The sequence below is a fragment of the Vulpes vulpes genome, chromosome 13 (genome assembly GCF_048418805.1).
Source record: "Vulpes vulpes isolate BD-2025 chromosome 13, VulVul3, whole genome shotgun sequence".
In the NCBI taxonomy this organism is placed as follows: Eukaryota; Metazoa; Chordata; class Mammalia; order Carnivora; family Canidae; genus Vulpes; species Vulpes vulpes.
In genome coordinates this window covers 42,210,409-42,234,677 of record NC_132792.1, presented here as the reverse complement: position 1 = coordinate 42,234,677, position 24,269 = coordinate 42,210,409, and the positions used below count along the sequence as shown (strand labels likewise).

Here is a 24,269-nt window from a genome sequence, read left to right as displayed (position 1 = left end):
GATGGGTGCATCCTAAAACACACAGACGACGTGTGTTGTGCTGCGATTGCCCCAACTTTTTTCCACCAACACCTATTACATCCAACAGACAGGTGGGAGCTCCTTTCTGGTTTTACTATAAAATCCCTTCCTTTCAGGTCTGGCTATCTTCACATCCGGGTCTCCGTTTGCCCATGCTAACGATGGCCGTGTCTATGCGTTGTCTCCTTCTAACACCAACGCCACTGAGGTCAGGTGCAAAGACGCCCTTCCCGGCAGAAGCGCCTTCCCTCTAGATGCCAACAGAAAGGACAAGAGTGACTCTGAGAACTGTCTATCAGAGTCAAGAAACATGACGCAGGAGATAGAGGACTGTATTCCCTGCTCTGGGACAGACCAAGGAACTGAGGCACGGCACCCGAACCTCGGCATGGGTCAGCCCTTCCCATTGCAGCCCGGCAATCGGTGGACCTGACAACCTCGTGGGAGGACAAGCTGACAACCATCTCCTTCACTTCAGCAACCCAGAGGGCAGGCTCCTTGGTTTTTCTCCCATACACAGCACGCACCCAGAGCAGCACTTGCTATAAAGTAGGTGCTCAATGAACACCCATGAAATGACTCCATCGGTCTATACCTAATTTGACTCTGAAAGCCGGAAATACAACTGAGGAAACAATGGTTCTATTTCTCTACAATGCTTCCCAGCTGCTGGGGTTCCTCTGAAACTTGTTTTTTGTTTGTTTGTTTGTTTTAATTTTTAAAAATTAAAAAAATTTTTCTCCCACTTCAGCAACTCTGAGTGCTTAGAAAAGGAGAGGAAACTCACAACTGGTGAGTCCCATGCCAAGCTCCCGAGCTGCTTTACAAGAGATGAGAAAAGCTGAAGTGAGGCGACCTCTAAGATCTAAATTTTGAGATAAACACATCATGAATCCAAGCACAGACATGCCAGAGACAAAAACGCATGGGCGTGGGAGAGATGTTAGGGAACCGAGGAGGGGGAGTGCCCGTGGGAGCCCTTCCAGGAACCGGTGGGACCTCCGGAAGCCAACTTCACACGTGCCCAGTTCCTCTGACAAAACCATTCCTGACATGAAGTGCTCTACCAAGTGAGTTTACCATGGCGCCACCAATATATATATATATATTTTTTTCATCTTCCTTGCTTTTTCATTATTTTCTTGCAAGACAAACTTTTGCCACTATTATGGTTACTCCAACTCAGCTGACTGGTATGTGGTTGTGTCACGATTAAGTAACACCTTTTCAAAGGCCCCGATGTATGTGGGTATTAAACATCTCCCTGCTGCGCTGCCTGCATTGGTTTTGCGTCCAGCATGCTGGTTGGATGGCCTAGGGCAGGCTCATAAACCCACCAAAAACACCCCAGTAGAGTATCAGTCCATCATCCTGGTGTGTATGGTTTTACAACGTCCAAGGTATGCAAAGGGATTTGTAGCCGTCAATCTGATTTTGAGAACAAATAAAGGGGTTCCTACAGGCTTTCCAAGTGCTAGGAGCCTCCAAACTCCAGAACTCTGGATTGGAGGTGTTTTAAGTGGACATAGCTGAGGCAATTTAGAAACTTGGTTTATACGGTGATGTCATAAATAAAAATAGAATTAAAGTTAAATTTTCCTTCCTACTTTGACTTAATTTATCCAGTTAAATATCTCAAGGGCTGTGTACCTCTGGATCAGAGGCCTCTACCATAACTTAGAAGCCCCCTTCTTCGTCAAAATCAGTCCAATCTCATTGTGTATCGAATGGCCCCACGAAGCCATGAATAACGTGAGCCTGGCCCGTCCTTCAGAGGAGTGAGGTAGGGTGCTCGGCGCCCACAATGAAGTTTACTTCCCTGAGGTTTAGGCAGTTAGAATAATGCCAGCTGGATCCTGGAACTCAGCAAATAAGCAAAATTCCTAAATTATATCAGAAAATCCCAATTAGAGAACAGAGACCTGGATCGAAAACAATATTTTAAGGAAATTAAACATCTAATCTGAGTCAAGTGGCTTCTTTAGGAAATAGCCTGGTGTGAGTCTTATCCTGTTTCTGGCAGAGGCACAGCTTGGCAGACACAAGGGTGGTAACTGCCCAGCACTTCAGATTGAAATCAGATGTAGGCAAAACCTTCTCAATTTAAGCTGATTAAACACACAGACTAAACCAGGTAATTACAAATGCATGTGCTGGGGGGTGGAAAGAAGGGACGGAACGGGGAACTTCTTTATTTTTTAAAGTGTTTTCAAAGATGGGAACAATTTTATAAATAAAAAAGTGGAATTAGGCCAAATAGCGAAACAGATGTTTTGGATCATGAAGCTGTTGGGAATTGAGCTTTCTTGCCTAGCTCCACCGGGTTCTGACCCAGGATTCAAGAGCTCTGGCTCGCTTCACCTCTAGTCCCAGTCCCAAGTTGTTCGATTCCACTTATTTACCACCCACCCCCGGGGGAAAAACCACCTTCAGCTGTAGGAAAGTACAACAAAGAGCAATTCAAATGAGCTGGGGCGGGGGGATGCTACAGATTTTTACTGCTCTTCACACTGCACTGCAATGAATGTGCAGGGGAACTTTGGCGCAAGTGGTCCATTAACAAAAGGAAACCCCTCCAAAGTGTATATTCCTTTTTAAAAGCTCATTAGAAAACAGACAAAGCAATCTTTATTAATACATTTCTCTGGGGTGGCTCTACTGAATTTCCTGTTGGCTCCTCCGTACTGACAAGACTGAGGCCTGACCGGGGACACTCAGCCTCTCAACAGTCACACTTCTGGGGACAGTGGGATGTGCAGAGTCTCGTGAGAACCCTAACTTGGACCGTTTGAAATTTCTAAGCTTTCTGCTGTTCACAAAGGTGGAAAGTGCAAATTGTGTGTCATACCCAGGGGTGTATCAGCAATAGTTTGATCTAACTTTACAGTGTTCAATTTATGCTTTTTATAGTCAGCCTAGTATTTCCTGATAGTTGTTCATTGGTTTCTTTCATTTCCTCCTTCAATTCCTTTCTTTCTTTCTTTCTTTCCTTCCTTCCTTCCTTCCTTCCTTCCTTCCTTCCTTCCTTCCTTCCTTCTTCCTTCCATCCATCCTATAACCGAGCTTCCCTCTCAGTCCTCTAAAGAACGCTGCTGGCAACTGAATTGCCGTTAACCTGTAAAAGCCTCAAGAATACCCTATCGTAGCAAATTTCATTCTCAACATTCGTGGCACTTTATAGTCTTCCCTTACTTGTGCTATGATTATTCCCTTTTTGGCATAGAGGGTATTTTCCCCTGATCTGAGAAATGAGAGTCAGCCATTGACCAAAGTTAAGCTGTGACTCAGATGAAGAATATGAGGCTGGATACAACCCTCCCTTTTGCTAAATGTGCTAATACTACAGCTAGAAAGGAAAATGAGGAACCAAAGCTTTGGAATGCCAAAGCCATGAGTCAAAGACCACCGCTACTTGGTTTCCTGCTGGCAATTCTCTTCATCCTTAAGAACAAAATTGTTCCCTTTTTCCTATCTTAGAGACCCTGAGAATGGTCTTTTGTAGCCCTACCTGGAAAATAGTATCCTTTCTGGTTCTTACTGTTGGAAATTTCCTTTTCCAAGAAACAAACCATTTTCTCCTACATGCACCTACAATTCTCCAGAAAACTTCTTGCATGCACATGATGCTCAATGAATAAAGCAGAATGATCATGATGAAAATTCCCAAGATGTAAAGAACTCTACGACACATGGCCTTAAATTCCCGGTACGATCACTGGCTTACACTGCTTACAATGCTTACACTGGCATTGAGCTGCACAGAGTTGAAAACCACTTTCAAAATGCATTTTGCAGCTTAGGACACTGAGGTCCAAAGAATGAGTAACTTTTACAATAAATGAATTGTCTCAAATCACACAGCTAGAGAACCACACGGCCAAGGTTTGATTCACTCAGGCCTTTGGGCTGCACTCTGTCCACTTCAGATACTGCTTCGAGCCTATTTCAGCAGGAATGAGGTTAGAGGGGTGCTGCACCCCTGAAAGCAGACCGAGGTCAGCACGGGAAGCTGGAGCGCCGCACACAAGGCACCACGGGGTGCAGTGGACACGGCTTCTATTCGGAGCGGCTTCAGTTAGCCTGCCTCGGGTTTCACTTCATCCACATCACGTAGCGGCCTGAGAGCCACGGGCCAGGGTACTGAAGCCCTCGGAGCCACAGTACCTGTGGCACAGAAGCGCACGAGGCACTTCGGGATGGAGCTTCGGCCGGGCACAGGGCCTGGTGGGCAGAGGTCCTGAGGAGGACGGCACCACGTAACCCCTCCTGGCCTTGGCTGGAAGAAAGCAAGACCCTCTCCATCCCTGCAGGTCCAGGCCACCCCCGAAAGGCAGTGACAGCTGCAGAGAAAACACAGTGGTTCCTTTCCCCTGTACTTTTTCTATGCCCTCACGGTCCTCAGGTCATCTAAGGATTTGCTTCGACTGACCATCTCCCCCTGCCTCCTCTCTCCATCCCCCTTGTCCAAATGCCCTCTAACTTTTGGCTTGAGATGCTCCAATTCTGTTTCTGATGCTGCCACCTACCCCTCCCCCCCATTTGTCCATTTCCCTCTAAGTCCCTGGCAAGAGCGAGAAGCTGGCATAAAGAGAACCTTCTTCCCACACTCTCCCTCATCCCCCCTCATGGTTGCAAGTCTCGGCTGCAAGAAAATGACACTCCAACCTGTTTCTCCAGCCCTTGTTTCATTCCTGAGCTACTTTCAACGGTTGGTTCTGGAACTGCAGCCAGCAGGATGCTCCTATCTCCCGGGTCAGCGCTCCCCCAAACCCAGCCCTCTGGTGTGCTTCATTCAGCTGCTGGCAACACTCACATTCGGGCCTTCATCATCTTCTTCGAGACTCCCCTATCTTTGGCCCCGGCAATGAGTTGGTGCCAAACCCCCATATCTCGCCGCCACAATCTCTCTTCCCAATTTCCCAAGCTCATGTTGACCACCCAAGTTCCTTCCTTGCCCTCCCTTGTAGAATAGCTTCTTACCTGGCTTTGCACTTCTCTCTCCTACATAGATCCATTGCCCTCTCAGAAGGGGACTTGGTTATAAAACACTTCTACTCATCTGCATCTCTCAACAACCTTACGAGTTGAGTCACATGAACCTTACTCTACTGTTACAGACAGGAAAAAAACCAAAGCTCCAAGAGGTGTGTCACTCTAGTTCATTCCAGGTCCAGGTCTCCAACCACTATGCAGTGAGTATCTCTGGATGCAAAGAGTTGACCTTCTAATGAGACAGCAACAACAACAACAACAACAACAAAAATTGCATTGTAACCTAGAGCATCACAGCTGATGGTCTGAGTGCTCCAAATTGTTGTGGGGATCCATGGGTCTGAGGGGATCATGGGGTGCCTATAGGAACCAGAATGTTGAGACTCTGGGGCCGTAACTGTGTGGTAACTAATTCTACAGGGTCTGCTCAGGTGGAGTTTCTATGGTTTGGGACATACTGCACAGAGTCCGCTGGGGGTGGTTCCATTAATTCTAGGAGGAGTAAAGAAGATAAACCTCAGAGTGGCTCGCCCACACGGTCAGGTCTGGGAATATAAAGTTTAAAGGTTTTAATCAGTGTTTCTCTTCAAGTGCAACAGAACTGTCTAACTCTAATATAGACTGTGCAGTTCTGTACCTATATAGGAATGACAAATAATGGCCATTTTAACCTTAGGGGGGATATCAGTTTGGTGGCTTAAAATTCAAAGCTATTAGAATAGAATTATTTATTCTTCATTCTATGTCCACTTCCAATCATTCGCTTCAATCCCCTAAGCTAGAACAGATCATGGATCTCAAAGAAGAATCATAGCAGGTTCTCTGGAAATGGATCCAATCTGCCCATGTTCGTCGAGAAAAAAAATACATGTATGGGAACCAAGCATTAATATGAAAAAATTTTTTTAAAAAGTTTACGGTGGCCAGATGTGGCAAATATCTTTTTTTTTTTTTTTTACGTTAATGCTGGCAGTATATTCTAGGTGCGATAAGTTAATACACTATAAAAGAGAGAGAGGGAGAGAGAGAGAAAGCACAGAAAATATATTTTTTTAATATTTTATTTATTTGAGAGAGTGAGCATGAGCTTAGGGAGGGGCAGAAGGCGAGGGAGAACAGACTGCCCCCTGCCCGATGATGGGGAGCCGGATATTCCCAGGCCCCAAGACCATGACCTGAGCCAAAGGCAGATGCTTAACCCGACTGAGCCCCCCCTCCAGGAGCCCCCAGAAAGCATTATACCGCTTGGATGTCCGCCCCACACCCAGCCTCGTTCTACTATACTAACAATTATGAGGCTATAAACCCAAGTAAAGTTAGAGAACTAGGTAGGAATAATCTGAAGGAAGTCCAATGAAGAAACAGATACACTAATAGGCAATTGGAGTGGGCGGGGGGGAGGAATTCCCCTACTGCCATGTGACTCTTCAGAAGGCAGCCTGAGAAACAGGCCATCTGGGCTGAGGCCCTGAGCAAAGGCTCCACCTCCCAAGACTCAGCTTTTCTGGGCTGCAAGATGAGGACAAGGGCAGCGTCTACACTACCTGGACTCACAGAGGAGTAAATGTGCTAGAGCACAGGAAATACATGCTGCAGCTTCTGTGACATCTGGTACAGAGTTAAACACTCACCTTCGGTCTGCCTGTCTCTCCCTCAGACCAAACCAAACTCCTGCCACCCTCAATAACCATGCTGACAGCGGGCTTGGGCATGGACAGCCTGGTGGGTAGGACTAGCCCGCCCTGGCCAAAGCACCCCCTGCTACTCTGAGAAGAGTCCCCATCTGGATAATAAATCATGTGCGTTCCCCCCGCCCCCCCAAAAAATACTTGTGTCTATTCATTCATTCCTGATTCTACACTTTCCTCTTGCAGTATTTTCAACTCTTGTTTCCTCCTTCTAGAATTTCTCCATTCTTCACAGCCTACTCTTCAGAGCCACTGGTTTTCCTAAGCAGAATGGGCATTAGATACACCTGCCATGTGTGAAATCATAGAAGTATTCACGGGCATCAGCTCAGAAGAATCTCAGTCTAGAGATGGGGTCGTCTGATGCTGAAGCTCAGATTCCTTCTCGAACTCCCTACGAAGGGGAGAATAATGTTTTTCTAAATTTATATCATCTACATATGTCTTTCTATAGATTCAGATTATCTAGACCATGAGATCTAGCTTAGAGATGTGTCTATAATAGGAGGCGGCTTCGAACTGAGGGAGAAAAGGGGGAAAAAAAGACATTTCAGCCAGAAAGGTTTAGTGTGTTCTGTGATGGGGGACTGTGGAAATGAGCAGATAATGATGCCTTGCATTACAGCTCTCAAAACATCTGAATTAAACTGTGGGCATAAAAGAACTCTGCTAAACATTATGTGCCAAAAAAAAAAAAAAAAAAAACAGAAAATTTCTACTAAACCACCCCGTGAGGTAAGGAAGCAACATCGCATTCGTAAGAAGAAATGAAGGCTGGCAGGAGTGAGAGGATTCGCTCCAGGATGCCCGATACAGTAACTGAGCTGGAGCTAGAATGCAGGTCCTCCCTTTGGATTCTCTCTGCCCCATGCACCTGTCTCTGAGCTTTGCTAGCAAAAGATGACCATCGAATCGCCCAAACACAGCCTTTAAGTGGTGTGACCGCATAATTTATTATACAAACCAAGAACACTTGAGAATAAGAGAGACCACTTAGTAATTACGTGGGACAACAGGGGGAAGCCAGGATTGGGTCCTTCAAATTGGGAGGCATGGTCGCCCTGCACCCCACTTTTATGTACTTCTATCCTGATTTTCACAATACTATGTCAGACTTTGGGCTATTTACCCCTTCCGACTCACAGGGGCCGTCTGTCTAGCTGGATTCAGAAACTGATCTGAGTTTCTTAAAATTTTTAACTTGTGTTGTTTATGCACAAAAAATGAAGGTGATCTCTTCTACCTACCACCCACCCCTGCAACTGAAGGAAAAACACACCCTGGGAAGATCCAAGCCAGCGAATTTCTGAAGATGTTTTCAAGTAGGATCACCTGATGTCTGCATCCCAAACTCCTCTTCTGGCCTTCTTCTTCCTTGACAGCCAATGAGTCATGAAATCCTGCCCATTTTCTCTCATGGGTTCCCAGCCAACATACACAATCTCCTCCACCCCCAGCGCCACTATCCACCATCCTCATCCCCATCTGTCTCCTGAAACAGATTGCTCCTTCCTTTTAGTTTCCTCCCATCTCTCCCTGCACTGCAGCCCGAGTGATCCTTCCAATCCACTCACCAGCCACAGAGCCCTCCTGTTCTCAAAGCTTCTTTTCCCACCTCTTCTCTTCTTCCTGCACAGAGGCAATGACATGCCTCCCCTGCCCCCCCACCCGAGGAAACAGTGATGAAGCAATGGGGGTGGAGGGAGATGGAGAGAAGGTGCTGACTGGTTCTCGATTATTCTTTACTATAAGATGAAATGAAACGTAATTTCTGGAAGCTTTCACACAAAACCTGTTAAGACTCTTCTACTTTAGTGATCTGCCTCCTCCACATGAACGCAGAGGTACCTTCAGTGCCTAGCACGGACCCCAACGTGGAATAAAAGCTCAAAACTTTGTTAAGGAAAGAATAAATGAATGCATGGATGTGAGTAATTTAGAGTTACATGTATTGAATAACCAATTGCCCTGGGCAGGTCACAAACATGACTTTTTTTTTTTTTTTTTTTTTTTTTTTTAACGAATGCCCATTAATTTCTTAGTAGAGTTTTTTAAATCAATGGTTCCTACATTTAATGAGAATATGTCTTTTTTTTTTTTTTAAACCAATTACCATGGCAGACAGAGACAGACTTCATGTGTAGTATTCTGAGGAAAACAAAGAACAATTCATCAAATTTCTAAAGCACAACACTATGTGCTTATTTGGGGCCAGTGGCTAAAATTTAAGAAAACCTCCTGAAACAGAAGGGAGTTCTGAGAAGCACCTGGACTCTCTTCTCTGCAAATCAGCTGGGCCAAGCAGTGCTGGCCCATGAGAGGCCTGCTCTGGGGCCAACCAGTGAAGGCTGGAATAGGAGGCTATACCCTAGCCCAAGGAAGCCAAAGTTGTTCTGGCTCTGTCCCTGAGGGGCCCAGGGAGCTTTCCAGACTTGAGGTGACTTGCAAGCATCACTGCAGGGGTGGCTTTTATCAGGTCATTTCTATGAAAAGGTGTATTTTCCTCAGGGAGAGGCAAGAGCAGAGCAAAGAAAAAGAATACGTTGGATTCAAAGTTTTGTCCCCACTCCTAAATTAAAAGTAAAGCATTCCTGAGGGGGGTGGGGATAACAAGTATTTACCTGTGACTTTGGGCAAAAGAGAGGGCTGACTAAAATGACCACCAGGCACTAAGACTATTCACAGACATCATCACTCCTCAGGAGAAGTAGCAACATTAATTTCAGGCTAATGGATTAACTTCTCTGTTGAGTCCTCAGTCAAACCACTTTTATAGTATGTGTGTGTAGACTTCTGTTCAAGTCTAGAGGAGTCTCAGCTTCATTCCAGGGAAATCTCTCCTCCACATTTTGCTCTCCTATTCCCAGGAAAACGTTCATGTTGCTTTAGAAGAAAAGAAACTCAATTCCTGGAGGGATGAAGCCCCCTACCTTGACTCTTAAGTCTTAAAAAAGGTACTGCCGTTTAAAGAGAATGAAAGTAAGACATCAGACTTAAGTTGCCTTTCAGATTATCTGTATCCAAAAATGACCTTAACGATCCTTATTTCTATAATGCTAAATACTCATGTCAAGATCATGTATTTTTTTTTTTCTGGGTAGATTTTAGGAATAAAGATACAAAGCTTTTAGCTGCTGAAGGAATAGAGCATACTACTTGCCAAATACAGAGTCTTAGTTCTTAATTTCTTCTGAAAATTCATCTTTAGAATTCAGTGGCCTACAAAATACCCTTAACCATACATAACAGCCCTAAAGTGTTCTGGGGTAAGTGATAATGTTTTAGTGAAGGCAACTACTGTGCTTCACGGTATTACTAACTCAAATGGAGCGGGACAAATTCTCTCCAAAGGATATTAATAGAAATTAAAAAAAAAAAACAAACCCAAAACAAGGTCCTTAAATATCTTAGCCACAAGATGCCAATAAAATTGAATTTATGTCTAGCTTAATTCGACAATGGAAAAGTCAGCAGTTAAAGAGTAGATAAACTTCCCTTTGTCCCTCTTTTCCTCAGAAACTTTCAAATGTTGAAAATCAATTCCTTTTGTACCCATGTTATTCATCTGCTACACATTAAATAGAAACTCTGGGCATCGAGTGATTCCCGCAGGGTCTTTCATCTACAGAGAAGCCTGGTCCAAATTAAATTCTGACTCTCCCTCACAAATTATAGATATGTGTTGTAGTAGGCCCTGGATTTATCAGTTGACGCCCTTGCTGGCTGAGCTCGGTGTGACTGGCGCACCACCATCCTTTATCTGAAGCCACCGAGGGGTGGGAGAGAATCGTGGTGCCGCATTAATTAATGCGGAGCATTTTAAAAAGCACTGTTAGGTCCCGTGTTTTCGTTCCTTCCCAGATGCTTGAGCCCCGTGGGCTACGTGCGTGTGTTTTCATACACTCAAGTTAATGCCAGACGCTGCTACCTGGGGCCACGATGTGAGGCTAGGAGAAGGCGGCCCAGTGGTTATACAGACAAGGTGGAGAACATGCCTGTGGCAGAGCATTTCTCACAAATGCCAAACTGCCACAGCCCCCCGCGTGGGGGGCGGGGGGGGGGGGGGGGCTGGAGAGCACGCAGGCGCGGACGGCTCCGTGAAACCCTGACTCCGGGGACCAAACAGCACCCAGCCAACTTTCGAGTGGCTCGACGGCGCTAAGAGGTTGGAAGAACCTCCCTTCATTCTGCGATCCGCCAGGTACACCAACCACCTCTCTTGACAAAGCTTCTCTTTCAGGTCTTGAATAGACAACACCTGACTGAGCCCTTGATGGGTTCCGCATGCACTGCCCCCCCCCAGCACCCCCCTTCACCCCCCCCCCCCCCCCGCAAAGACTAGTGGCCCTTCAGTCCGACACCCGTTTTGACTGGTGACCTCCCAGCCTCCAAAGCCAGCCGTGTTGTTTGTGGCGACGGCCGGCCTGCCCTGGGAGCCCCCCTCCGGCACCTCACCTCGCTTGAATCCTCCTGCTGGTTGATGACGGCCAGCGCGTCCTCTGCCGCCTGCCGCTTGGCCTCGGCCACAGTGCGCTCCATCTTGGCGCGCTCGGTGGTGATCATGTCGTGAGCCTTCCGCTCCGCCTCGGACACGGCCTTCTGCAGCTCGGTCATCGCCTGGCGCTTCACCTCGTTGACCGCCTCCTCTGCGCGCCAGCCGGACCCAACGGGACAAGAAAACACGCCCCCATTAGCGCAGACCCTTGGCCCCTGAGGGCGGCCCCACAAGAACTCTAGGGAACCAGTGTGACTCACAGCCCAATCAAGGGCCCTTCTCGTGGCTCTCTAAAAAGCCAGCAGCTTTCTGAGATTCATTTCAGAAAACAAAGGGTGAGCTTTTTATTATTATTTTTTTCCCTTTAACTTACATATCGGGGAATAGCTTTTTAAACTACTGTAGCATCACTACAACTTTTCTACCAAACTAGGGCCTCCAGAAAAGATTATGAGACCCTACTCAAGTAGATGAAAGACAAAAGCCACAAGAAACCTGCCTGGATAATTCAGACACGTTAAGGTGGTGTTTTGCCACAGTGCTATAGGTTACTGTGCACACAGGGATGGCATGAGTTGAGCTTTAGAAACAAAGATGAGGGGAATGGATTTTACACATACACATATGTAAGTGCTAACGAACATTTTGCTGGTGAAACAGCACAAGAGTGAAAGATAATTCCTATGGCAATTGTGTCAATGTACACCGCTAACGAAAATCTGGGACAAAACAGATGATCTGGCTCTTCTTTTTCCTAAGTCATCTCCAGAGTCATGCGGAAATATGCTCTTACAGGGTATATGCCCTAAGCATTAGGGTTCTTTAAAGATAATTTTCTCATTTTCAGTTGTTGCCCAACTACTCAATCAAATAATACACAGCTTCGCATAACCAACTGTTGCACGAGACAAACGTAATTGAATCGTACCAGAGGCCAAAACAATCAGGCCTGCCTACAAACCTGCAAGGTGTCAAATTAGCTCTTTATTTTTGGCTGTGGGAAGGGTGCAGAGATTTGACTAATGTACAATATGAGATTGACAACTAAAACAAGTAATTTCCATTTAAAAAAATTAACTGTTCTAATTAACAAGGGAAAATATCCTCCCCCTAAATTAGTTTATCTAATTTTCATCTTTATTCAAAGCAAAATGACAATGATTAATTGAAAATTTAATAAGCAGTAATTATTAACTTGGCAAACCTAGTACCAATTAACACTCTATTAAAACTAATTATGACATGTTTCATTCAAGTGTTTGCACTTAATTGTTTCACCCACTTAAAAAGCACCTTAATTAAATGTTCTGTTTAATTAAAAACATAGATTCCTAATAAAAAAAATGTTTTACTGTAGATTAAAAATGTAAGAGATGCAAATACTCCTATGGTTCCTTAAATGTCTATGGTTTATTTCACACATCTATAGCCCAGGCCTTGAGGATCATCAAAAGCCCTCCGCTAGTAATTAGCTGGCATGAATTTTGTAGCCTCTGTCACTTTAGCCACATTATTTCTGAAGTTCTTTCATTTGTAATCACTGTCTGCTAGGTTTTATGAGCTAAAATATAAGGGAAAGATCCAGACTGGAAATATTAACTAAAATATGTTAAGCCTTTGTTGGTTGCTTTAAGATATGCCATTTAAAATCTGGATAGAAACAGAGTACTGCACAGAGCTTGCAGCTCTTTCTTCACCAGGAGGTGAAAAGATGCCTTTATTACCCTATCATAAACGACCTGGGGCACCAGGGAAGTACTGCCCTTCTAACTAGACAGCCAGGGTCTAATTTAGTTTGAATATTCAAGGTGAATTAAAATTCTATCTAAGTGGTAATACAGGACAATAATTTTTGCTTACGATCAAAGCTGTAGCTTGACTAATTGTGTATGCAAATCAGGCAATTTATATTTAAATTATGCATTCCTATTCTAATCCCACAGGCATATACAGATCAGCAAAGAGAGTTGGTAGGACATTTGCAAGGTGCTTGAATATTTATTACCAACTGCAAACATTCACCGATCGTTTGAAAAAGAAATATACTGAAGAAAACACTTGGTTGTGATTTCAAACCATCTTTACGTTAGATTTTTTCCCTCAATTTTATGAAGACGTTTCTTTCATACCTGTATGGTGTGTTCTGTTACTTTTTCTGTTGCTTTTAAAAATACTAATTATAGGGGAAAACTGATGCAGCCTCCAACATTTGTTAGGATCCAAAATATGTAAAAATGTGTATTGTTACACTATTACATTGTTATACTCAATAGCGCAACATGTAGAATTTGCATGGGGTCTGTGAGTTACAAACTGTTCATGTCCTGATTTTGGTACTTGTAGTTATATAAGAGAATGTCCTCATGCTTTGGAAACACACACTAAAACGTTTAGGGTAAAAGGGCATCACATCTGCAACTTACTCTCAAGTGGTTGGGGAAAAACATGCATAACAGAGAAAGAAAAGGGAGGGAAGGAAAGAGGAAAAGAAAGATATTAAAGCAAGGGAATTTTTTTATATACCCCCCTCCCTTTTTTTTGGTACCTTTTCTGCAAGTCTGAAATCATCTCAACATACAACGGTGCTAAATATTATACAATATACTTTCATGCACAGGACATACTTTTTGCGATTATAGTTTTCTGTGACAAAGGCTGCACTGGTTATATACTACACTGAATTTTGAGAGCTCTACTCCTTTGATATTTTTCAAACGCTTTAAACTTTCTTTTATTTACTTATCTTTGCCACAAAGGTAATGTATAATACTTTGATACACACTTTATAGGTTTTCTTCTAAAAAAAATTTTTTTTGCCCACAGCAAATTTTAGAATCTTGGGGGGAAAAAAAGGCTTTCAAATTGTAACAAGCTGAGTGCAGACGTCACATTCTGCCCTTGGTGTTTTCATCATGCTGGATGCCTTGACACTGTAAACACTAGAAATGCTTTTTAAGAAGCCTATAAAGATAAATATTATAAGCAGTTATTCAAGATTTCCAGATGAAACTGTCACCTGTACTTTGGGGATTTAATACACTCCTTAATATTAGCATCCATCCATGGAAAACCATCCCCAAACTGTTTTTGTGCAAATTACGGATACCACTGTGAGAACAACAGAAATTTAACCGACCCCACTTCCAAGTCGTATTTTAGATTGAAGACCTAGGATAGAATATAGGCACATCTAAAAAAATATTTTCCAGACATTTGTGTGAGAAGGTTTAACCTTTCTTAGAGAGCATACAGATACAACAGGAGCAAATATTGCTCTTTTTCTACTGTACAACCCCCACCATGTCAAGTATTCCCAGAATTAGTTTCAGGAACCTGCAAAAACAGGGAAGAAAAATAATAGTGGACTCAATAGAATTACAACATGTCAAATTTTTAAAGAACCTGATTAAGTGGAAAATATATAGTGCAGTTTTGAATCTGCTTCCAATTGCTTACCACTTATGGTAGGATTTCCTTTGTGCCTAGCTATTCAAGTTGACTTTCCAACAAAGGTGGTATATTCAGAAAAATCTGCTCGCACTTAATAGCAGTCAAACAAAGACTTGAGCAGATAATAGCATGGAAAAGGAATTTGGATTACACAAGACTTTACTGTCACTTTTTTCTTTATGAACTATCATGGATTTAACTTAAATACACATAAATAAGGAAAGGCAGAGGAAAGACTCTCTCCCTCAACATAAAATGTCATCCCTTCTGCTGTCCAAAAAGGCAATTCTTTGTGTCTCTTCTTGGAGTAAGTTGCAATGACAGCTTAAGAATGGGGAAGAAAAAGTGGTCAGAAAGCAGATAGAGCAATTCTTTTTCCAAATAAGTGACACTCAGCACATTTTAACAGCTTGGGAGTAGCCCATGGCCCATGAAGAAATATCCTTAGAGGTGATGCTGTAAATCTGGTAAGACTATGCAGCTGAGCAACCTATATCACCTTTAAGCTGAACAATCTATCTGATTTGTATATTGGACATGCAAGAGAACCCTCGGGTTCTCTGGCCAAGCTAGTAGGCCTAGCATACTATTGGATTTGGAAATTCCTTATCACTCTTACAAAACCAGGTATTTATTAGAAAATCTTTAAAAACACTTGGCTAAGAGCCAAATGGTCAGAGCATCAGCCAAGCTGCAAAGAACTATAGACATGGCTGGGTCAAATCACAACCCAAAGAGACCCTTTTCCCTTCACTATTTCTCTTTCATTAGGGTTAGAGCCTTACACTCATTTGACCCTTTGCAGAAACAGCATTTTCCAGTTTCTCAAGTCAAACTATTTTAATAGTTGGAGTTACAGCAGCTCAAAGCCACAGTTTGTGTCTGTTATGTCGACTTGAACTCCTGAAACAGGTTTTATGCTTTCTCTCCTGAGTCAGCTTTTGCAAGGCTTTAGCTCCACTTTTTCTTGAACTCCTGAAACAGGTTTTATGCTTTCTCTCCTGAGTCAGCTTTTGCAAGGCTTTAGCTCCACTTTTTAAGTGTTGGTATTCCACCAAGATCCTGCCAGATCTGAACTTTCTGAAGTCAGTGTGTCACCAAGAACTTTAAACCAGCCTGAAAATGCAGAGCAGTATCTCTTAACGAAAATCTGATAATGTATACGGGAGGGAACTTTGTCATTTCACTTAGGAAATAATTTAGCTCAGGCCACTAAATATTAATTAGCAGAGAAGATCAATTTTAAATTGTAATTGTAATCATAAAATCTCAGAGTGCCTCAACAAGACAACTAGTTTTGCTGGGATTTTTAAAAGAACTCCAGAGACGTGTCAATTATATCTCAATTTTTTAAAATCAGGAGCAAAGACTGATGTACGCAATGTAATTTCTAAGGCATTAGATCTTTGTTTTTGTTTTTGTTTTTTTCATTAAGAATAAACTGCATGCAAGCTGAGACCTCTTATGCCAGCTTTCAGCCTGAAACCATGTTACCACCTGAGAAACAGGGGTTTAAAACAGAAATACTGCCAGACGGTCAATTACGTGGCACTAGCAGATGCTACTAAAATAAAAACTATTCCGTGTTCTAATCAGGCCTGGTTGAAGAATATTAATTAGGACTTTAAAATTTGGGTTTGTGGTGGGGGGCTGTTTTGTTTTTGTTGTTGTTAGCAGTAAAGGCCCTCCTTGTCGCTCCTCACATCGCTGCATGAACAACTGCGCACAGCTGCCAGAACACTAGACTCGTGTTTTTCAACAGTTCTTACCAGCTTTCTTCCAGATCTCCTCTGGCACGTATCCAGAAGCAGGCCTGTGAAGGAATTCCCGATGCGCATCTAGGAAAAGGATGCAAAGCGGGTGGGGAGAAGAAGAAAGCACCATAAGCATGTTATGTCATTACACAGAGTAGAAGCAAGCAATGCCCAGTCTCTTGGCTGCTCTACAAAAACGTAATTTTAAAAGGCTGAGCATTCCGCTTCTAGAAAATAAACACAAATAGCAAGGCCAGTCGTCAGAGCTCAAGGAAAACAGAAGGTCATCGGTCTAAATGCCTTTGTATGCTCAAAATTAAACAACTTCAATGATTGCATTATACAATATGATGTCTGGGAGTGCTGCTCCCAACACTCTCTCACTGTGGGAGCTTCTATAGGCATACTTGATTGTGTTAAAGAAAATAAATTGTATTTGGTAATTTTCTTTTCAAGAGTCAAATTGGTAGTCAAAAAAGCCAATCTTAAGCTAATATAATTTTCACATAGCTCTGATTTCCACCACCTTTCAATAAATAGCGAGCCTTACCCTCCATGGCTAACCAGTTCTTACACTTAATTACTTCTTAAAAATCTCGCTGAGCACTAAACATTTTCACACAAATTGGATCATATGGATTTGACATGGGTGGAAGGAAGAAAGAATCATTAGAATGGATTCAGAGATATTCAGTTAACAAAGAGGATTAGTACATGCTTTCTAAAACAGAAAATGGGGTTTCACAGAAAATGAAATGAGGTGCTTATCCTTGTCAAAATTTAAAAGTCTGGGAAAACAGGTCATAATAAAGTTGATGTCGAAATGCTAACCTCCAAAATAACATGTTCATGGAAATGACATTTTATATTTTTCCATATATGATAGAAAATAAAGTGTACACAGTCTTCCATAGTTAAAGTACATACTGCAAGTCTTCCATACTGAGTTTTCAATGAAAGCCTATGTATTTAGAGGTCTGGGGGCAGGAAAAAATTATTTCAACTTTTATAAATAAAATAATCATTTAACCCGGGATAAATTTCAAGGAATTAAAATTTTCCTTACATTTATAAGAAATGTCAATAGCAGAATACAGAATATGGGAAACAGAGAAAAGCATGATCTATTTAGCTACGTATATATCATTTTACACTTGAATGCCTTAAATAAATCTGAATGTTTTGATTCTTTGTACGGTACATAGATTATCAGCGGCTAAAACTGAAGATTTCCACAACTATTCTGAATTAGCAAATGCTTATTATAGATTAAGGAAGGTTATCTGGAAACACTCTGTATTATCTTTGCAACATTTCTTAGATCTATAATTATTGCAAATAAACACATTTTTTTAAACTTTACATTATAATTTCATGATTCCTTGATAATCAGACAGACTTGAAATACCCATTCTTATTGGGTATTTTCATGCATACATTGATTTCTATAAGAAAAATGATGAAAACCAAAGCGTCTTCATTTAAGTAATTTTCATTCACAAAACAGCTTAGATAAAACTGTTTGGTGCACACACGACTTCAAGGAAATGTGATGTGGTTAATTAGACTTGTCAGGATTACCTTCCACACCACTAAAACTATTTCCAGAAGAAATAAAGTGTTATCAACTTCACATTTAGCCATATGACACAATGAAACAGAGATAAAAACTATGACAGCTTTTAAAGACAGTTTTTTTAGGACTAGATCTTGACTTATATATAAGAATAGGTATGTGAAGTCTGAAGACAAACTGAAAAATCATGCCTTCTCCAAAGTAGAAAAAAAAAAAAGTTCCATGTATTGGATTGAGAAAAGATCAATAGCTTGGTAAAAGCTATTGTGGCCAATTGTTATTACAGGGAATAGGAAGGGTAACGTTAGGTTATCCAAAGGCCATGCATGGAAGAAACTAATTACTGCCCCAGATTGCCTAAGCAGAACAGAGATCACTGAAGGCCAGTCAAGTTGAATCTTGGCTTTGTCACCTGCTAGTCAGGTGGCATTTGGGCAAGTTAGTTTCTCTATGTCTCAGTCACCACATCTGCAAGTGGGGACACCAGTATAACATCTGAGTGCACTGCTGTGGAGACTGAGAGAAGTACTTCCTATTACATGCTTGGCACGGCACATTCCAAACTCTCATTAGACATTAGATGCTATTACCCTCATTACTGTTATCACTGTTACTATTATTCAGAAGCCTGTCCAGTAAGAATGGATACTTATTTCCTCATCAATAATTAAGGTGGACAAAAGCACCTTCAAGTTTCTCTTTTCTCCCAGCAGTTATATCCACATAGCAGAAAACTTGAAAAGAAAAAGAAAAGGAAAAGAAAAGAAAGAAAAGAAAAGAAAGAAAAGAAAAGAAAAGAAAAGAAAAGAAAAGAAAAGAAAAGAAAAGAAAAGAAAGGAAAAGAAAAGAAAAAAAGAAAGAAAAGAAAAGAAAGAAAAGAAAAAAGAAAACAAGCAAAAATATCTCTCAAGAGATTTGGATTAAGCAATATACAACAGTATATTTTTTATTCAACAGTAATTTTTTATTCCTTAAGAATATGTCACTTGGGTATAAAAGTTATTTCCATAGTTAGTAATTCCCTGTCTTAGTCCTGTTGGAAAGGCCTCAAATTTCTTACATGATACTTTTATAAATTTTATTTAAAACTCAAGAATGTTTATAGTTCCCAAATTTACTCAAAGATAATGTATAAGGCTTATTCAGGTACCCACCTTCCCAGGCGCTTTACAGTAGAGATTGTGAGGGTCCATATACCACACTGGAAAGTTGTGCAGTATTTCAAGTTGACTATATATCCCTAAAATTCTCAGTGACATATAGACTCACTGCATCTGACCTTGAAACCTGATAGAAACACCAAAGCCAGTCAAGTAAAAGTTTTCATAATCTCATCCTACTTTCTAGAAGAATTTATTTTCAAAATAAGAGAAGAATCTAAAGGCAAATTATTTTTAGAATATATATAGATTTACACACACACACACACACACACATTTTACAATATCCTCTCTAGTTCTAAGTTACTGTGTCTTAGCTAAACATCAGGTCTACCAACCAAATGAATGGAGTGATCAGTAGATGTACTCCTCAGAATCTATTTTTGATACCCTGATGAATACTACAATTGCTACAGAAAACCAAATGACTAATAGATGTACTATCTTCTCTTCTGTTGAAGTAGCAGCAATAACAATGTCTATATTGGCAATATTGAGTTTAAAAAAACAACAACAAAAAAGTCCTGAAGTCGCTCAACATTACAAGAGACAACTTCCCTCCTAGGACGTTCTTAATTTAGAATATTGACTGCTCTAGACAAACATATGCAAAACATCTTATGTTTTTAAGGCCCAGATTTTAAAGAAGCTAATTTTTAACCATTAAATCTTGGCCACCTATAAAGTATCAGTTGTTATAAAATGGATAGTTGTATTAAAATGCAGTCATAATAACAAAGACAAATAAGCCTATAGGAGATGCTTTAAAATGTGAAACATAACTACCGAAAGACTGCAAAATTATAGAAAAAGCCCTAAATTGAGTCTGGCTTGCTTTGGGAGGCAAACTGCTTGGGGGTGAGAGGAGAAGAGGAGGAGCTTCGAGAAGAGAACACATCTATGAAGACAGAGACTGGGTCAGGGCACGGGAATTGTTACAAGCAAGTGGAGGAACAGAAAAAGCAATCTATGATGTAGGAAAAGGAAGATGCACTACACTTACAACAGAATGGAGACCATTGGGTACTAGATACAGCCAGGGCCGCCATCAATAAATATGAAGGGATGAGCTGATAGCCTTTGGAGAACCAATGGGACCTCATGTGACCCAGGACAACAAGGCTCATAGCTTGGCAGCACCTGGGTATGGCCTTCATCCTGTAGTGAGCAGAATGAGGCTGAGATCATGATAATATATATCACAAAAGCCACTGAAAGCAAGGATGAGTTAAATGAGTTCATCTTTACAAATGCTGCTTATTACTTGTAAGGATAATTCAGAAACTTCAATATTATGTTTCAGAAGCCCAAACCAAACCTAGAAGCTAGAACTGTTATTACGATTTCTGTTTTTAACAATAAAAACACCTAGTGCTCCAGAAGGCAATCATCTCTTCTCGTCTTTAAAAGATGGGTATATTTAACTAATACGCCCATCTTTTTAAACCCAATATACTTAAATACAGTGGGCACTTCACTTAGGAGCTCAGCTGAATGGTCTTGAAATGAATTTCATGATGTGATTTAAAGGAATCAATATAAGAATATAAAACTCTAAACTTATATGCAGTATACTCTGAACAGTGTGTTTGTGGTTTTCATAATTTGATAGTAAGAAAGGATGTATTTCTTTGGTTGGGAGCAAACTATTACTCCATTGCCTGGTATTATGAATGATGGTCCCAGAGGTACAACAGGTATACTGCATTTAATTCAGAATTCCCCTTTTCAGGGATGCCTGGGTGGCTCAGTGGTTAAGCGTCTGCCTTTGGCTCAGGATGTGATCCTGGGATTCCAGGATCGAGTCCCACATGGGACTCCCCGCAGGGAGCCTGCTTCTCCCTCTGCCTGTGTCTCTGCCTGTCTCTGTGTGTCTCTCATGAATAAATAAAATCTAAAAAACTACAAAAAACAAAACAAAAAAATAGAATTCCCCTTTTCTAGTTTTTCTGCCTGTGAAATAAAGTAGCCACCTAAAAATTTCTGTTTGGAAGTATTTTCAGAATGAAAAAAAACCCTTAAGAATCTACTCTAATTTTATAATCTTGGATGCAAAGAAGGGAGGTTTTGTGTACCACTGTCCTTTAAAGTTCTTTTTGAGATTATGTATTAGAAATAAAAACAGCTATTATTTTGATCACATCTACTATGGATCAGGCACTGTCCCAAAGAGTTTATATCTGTTAACTCAATGACTACAGAAACTTCATATGTATGAAGTATACATCATTACCATTCCCATTTTATAGATAAGGAAAGTGAGGCACAGAGAGTTTCTTGCCAGAGGTGACAAAACTAGGAAGAAGAGGAAGTAGGGGCTCAAGCCCAGGACAATCTGTGCTTTTAACCTTCAGGCTAGATTTCCTAAGGTTTTAGACAGTAATGAGAAATTCTATAATTCAACGATAGAGGACAACAAGAAAGCTTGCTGGCCGGAGGAGTTTTAAAATACCAACTTCCTTATCAATCTACTTGAGGCAGGGGTGCTATTAATTTGCCAAACTTAGAATTTTCTTGCCTTTTTTTAGGACTTATCAACTGGACTTTTCCTTCCGTTTAAAACAAACAAACAAACAAACAAACAAACAAACAAACTCGTCTTTCTGACATTTCTCTTGCTAGCAAGAAGTAAACCCTTACCAAAACATACACAAAGGTATTTTCAGAATTTAATACACTCTCATCATGCTATTCAAACATTACAAAAAAAAAAAAAAAAAAAAAGAAAGAAAGAAAGAAAAAAAACAGGGAAAACACATTCCTACTTCAGAGATTTATGTCTCAGGCTCCAAAAATTAGGTCATCATACCTCTTTTAGCTCTAATGGTACAGAGAACTTCCTGAGAAACATGGAGGGAAGGCACACAGATACGAGATGAACTGTAGGAGGATTCTAGAATAGTACACAGGCAGTAAAAAGAAGATAGCTTGAAAGAAATGAAATATTGGGAGCCGAGAGAGTGATATGAACAGCATACTGACAAAAAGAGGAATGGAGATAGGAGAAAAGCAGCAGCCAGGGACCCAGATAAACAATCACTTGAAGTGCTAACCAGCAGCTACCCATGTATATGTACAAAAGCAATTCTACTTCAGTGATCCTGTCAATTCTGGTGCCATCAGCTCTTCTTCAGTGAAATTCACACCATAATGCAACTTAAATGTACAAAAACCAAGCCATACTTTGAAAATAAGACAATTCTTTTAAACTTTGGTTTCTAATTTTAGTCCTGGAATATTTGGAGTTTTTCTTGGAAAGTGAATAATAAGAATAAAAGTAATATAAATCTTAGGATCTCAAGGAAAAATCTAATCTTTTGAAGAGTCCTTCATGATACCAACCTGTTTCTGAATAAAAACGACATCATGGGCTCGGGGTGTACTCAATTTTAAGGCTGTTCAAGAGGCTATTCCAAATAGCCTTTATTTAATTACTATCTAAGGAAAACACCGAAGATTCAGTTAGTAATAGATTAATCATGCTAACTGATCCCTTACACTGACTTAACACTATGGATATACTTTAAGAGTGAGAACAGGAATAAGCTGAACAAGTACAACCGAGTGGTCATGGAGGTTATGTTCTCACTGTCCAGTTCCCAAATGCAATTCAAACATGCTCAGAATGTGTGTGTGACTAAACATTGCCAGTGTCTCCAAGCTAACCAAGGAAATATTTTGAACTAAAGATATCTCTTACAATATTATTCTGAAGCTCTGCAGGTCTCATTTGACCTCTGTAGCAGCTGCAGAATTGAGAGAATTGAACTCAAAGCAACAGGGGTAATGTAAGATCCAGAGATCTATGTGTACACAAAGATGTAGGCATAGTCATAGTTCTTATCTAGACACACACACACACACCCCATGACACACTTCCCAGTGGCAGAAATCAGACTCATCAGGCAATCTTTCTTTACACATCAATACACTCAACTCCAAAACCTAGGAGAGAACCTTAGAGAACACTTAATGTGAATGAGTATGGCTCATGATTACAAAGCACCGGCTGTCTCAGAGCCACAGCTCAGCCCCACAGAACAAAACTCACAGGCTTCAAGGCTAGGAAAGGACACACGATGATACGACATTCAAGACGCTTAAACTCACACATTGTGTGGCTCTTGACATGTTATCTCTCAAGTTGTGATGGTTTCTTAAAAGGCAATCTAGGGTTCTGTGGCCCTAATGAAAATGACTGTCTGTTCTATTTAACATGACTGTTAAAAGAAAAATAGAGTCCACACAAAGAAAGGGAATGCTTGTAGTCTTTAACACAATCTACAGAAGCTTAAGGCCTAAGTCACCTCATATTACCACAACTATGAATTCATTAAGCATCATTAGAAATAATATAATTTGTGTACTCCTAAGAAGTTTTTAAAACCAGTTTTATTCTTTTAGTTTACAGAGAAATGGATACATTTGTATCACCAGAATGTGTACACAACAGTGATGAGGATATAATGTCCTCTAATTCTGTGTGCTGAAAATAACTCACTCAGGCATGAAGTCCCATCAGTTTCTGAACTTTTTCTTTTACAGTTGGCAGCAAGTAATACTGATCCTGTCCATTCAGGGGACTGAACTGAAGCGGCCGTCGGGTGCTAGGCCATTAGCAGTGGCCCTGCCCTGCCTATCTTCTCCAGTAGAGCAAAAAGTTCCTCAAGGGAAGAAGGTAGGCTTTTATTCCTTTATTCCATTGCCTAACACAAAACCTGGCACCCAGTAAACATTCAGTAAGTATGTACTGACTCAACAAATCTGTTCAATAAGGCACGTTAAACTGAACACTTTCACTTAAGTCTTCAATTCCTGCCTACACTGGATGGTTACAAAAGACCCCCTTTATTTGTCCTGAACAGATCTATCTTGATCAACCATTTTTTGTTTACAATAAGGAAGTTAAAAAAAAACAGGATATTTACTCAACTCTGCTCCAAATAGTTTTATGTGGACCAATGTTGGTTCAAATTAAACTTAAATCTATTTTCATTGCTTGTTTTAATTTAACCTAACAAATGTACATTTGTCTTTAAAATGTGCTTTAAAATAAAGCACAGTTTACTACCCACATTTTACTACCCACTAAGTAAGTGGGTAAAGTAAGTTGACTTGGAATCTTTCTTTATA

General features: G+C 41.0%; 1 protein-coding gene across 1 annotated transcript in view; it reads right to left on the bottom strand.

Moving 5' to 3' along the window:
* RUNX1T1 (RUNX1 partner transcriptional co-repressor 1) overlaps positions 1 to 24,269 on the bottom strand; it is a 130,830-nt gene that overhangs the window by 690 nt on the left and 105,871 nt on the right. The window contains 2 exon segments of the mRNA XM_072734340.1: positions 11,157 to 11,347; positions 16,416 to 16,484. Coding sequence (XP_072590441.1) covers positions 11,157 to 11,347; positions 16,416 to 16,484 — 260 coding nt within the window.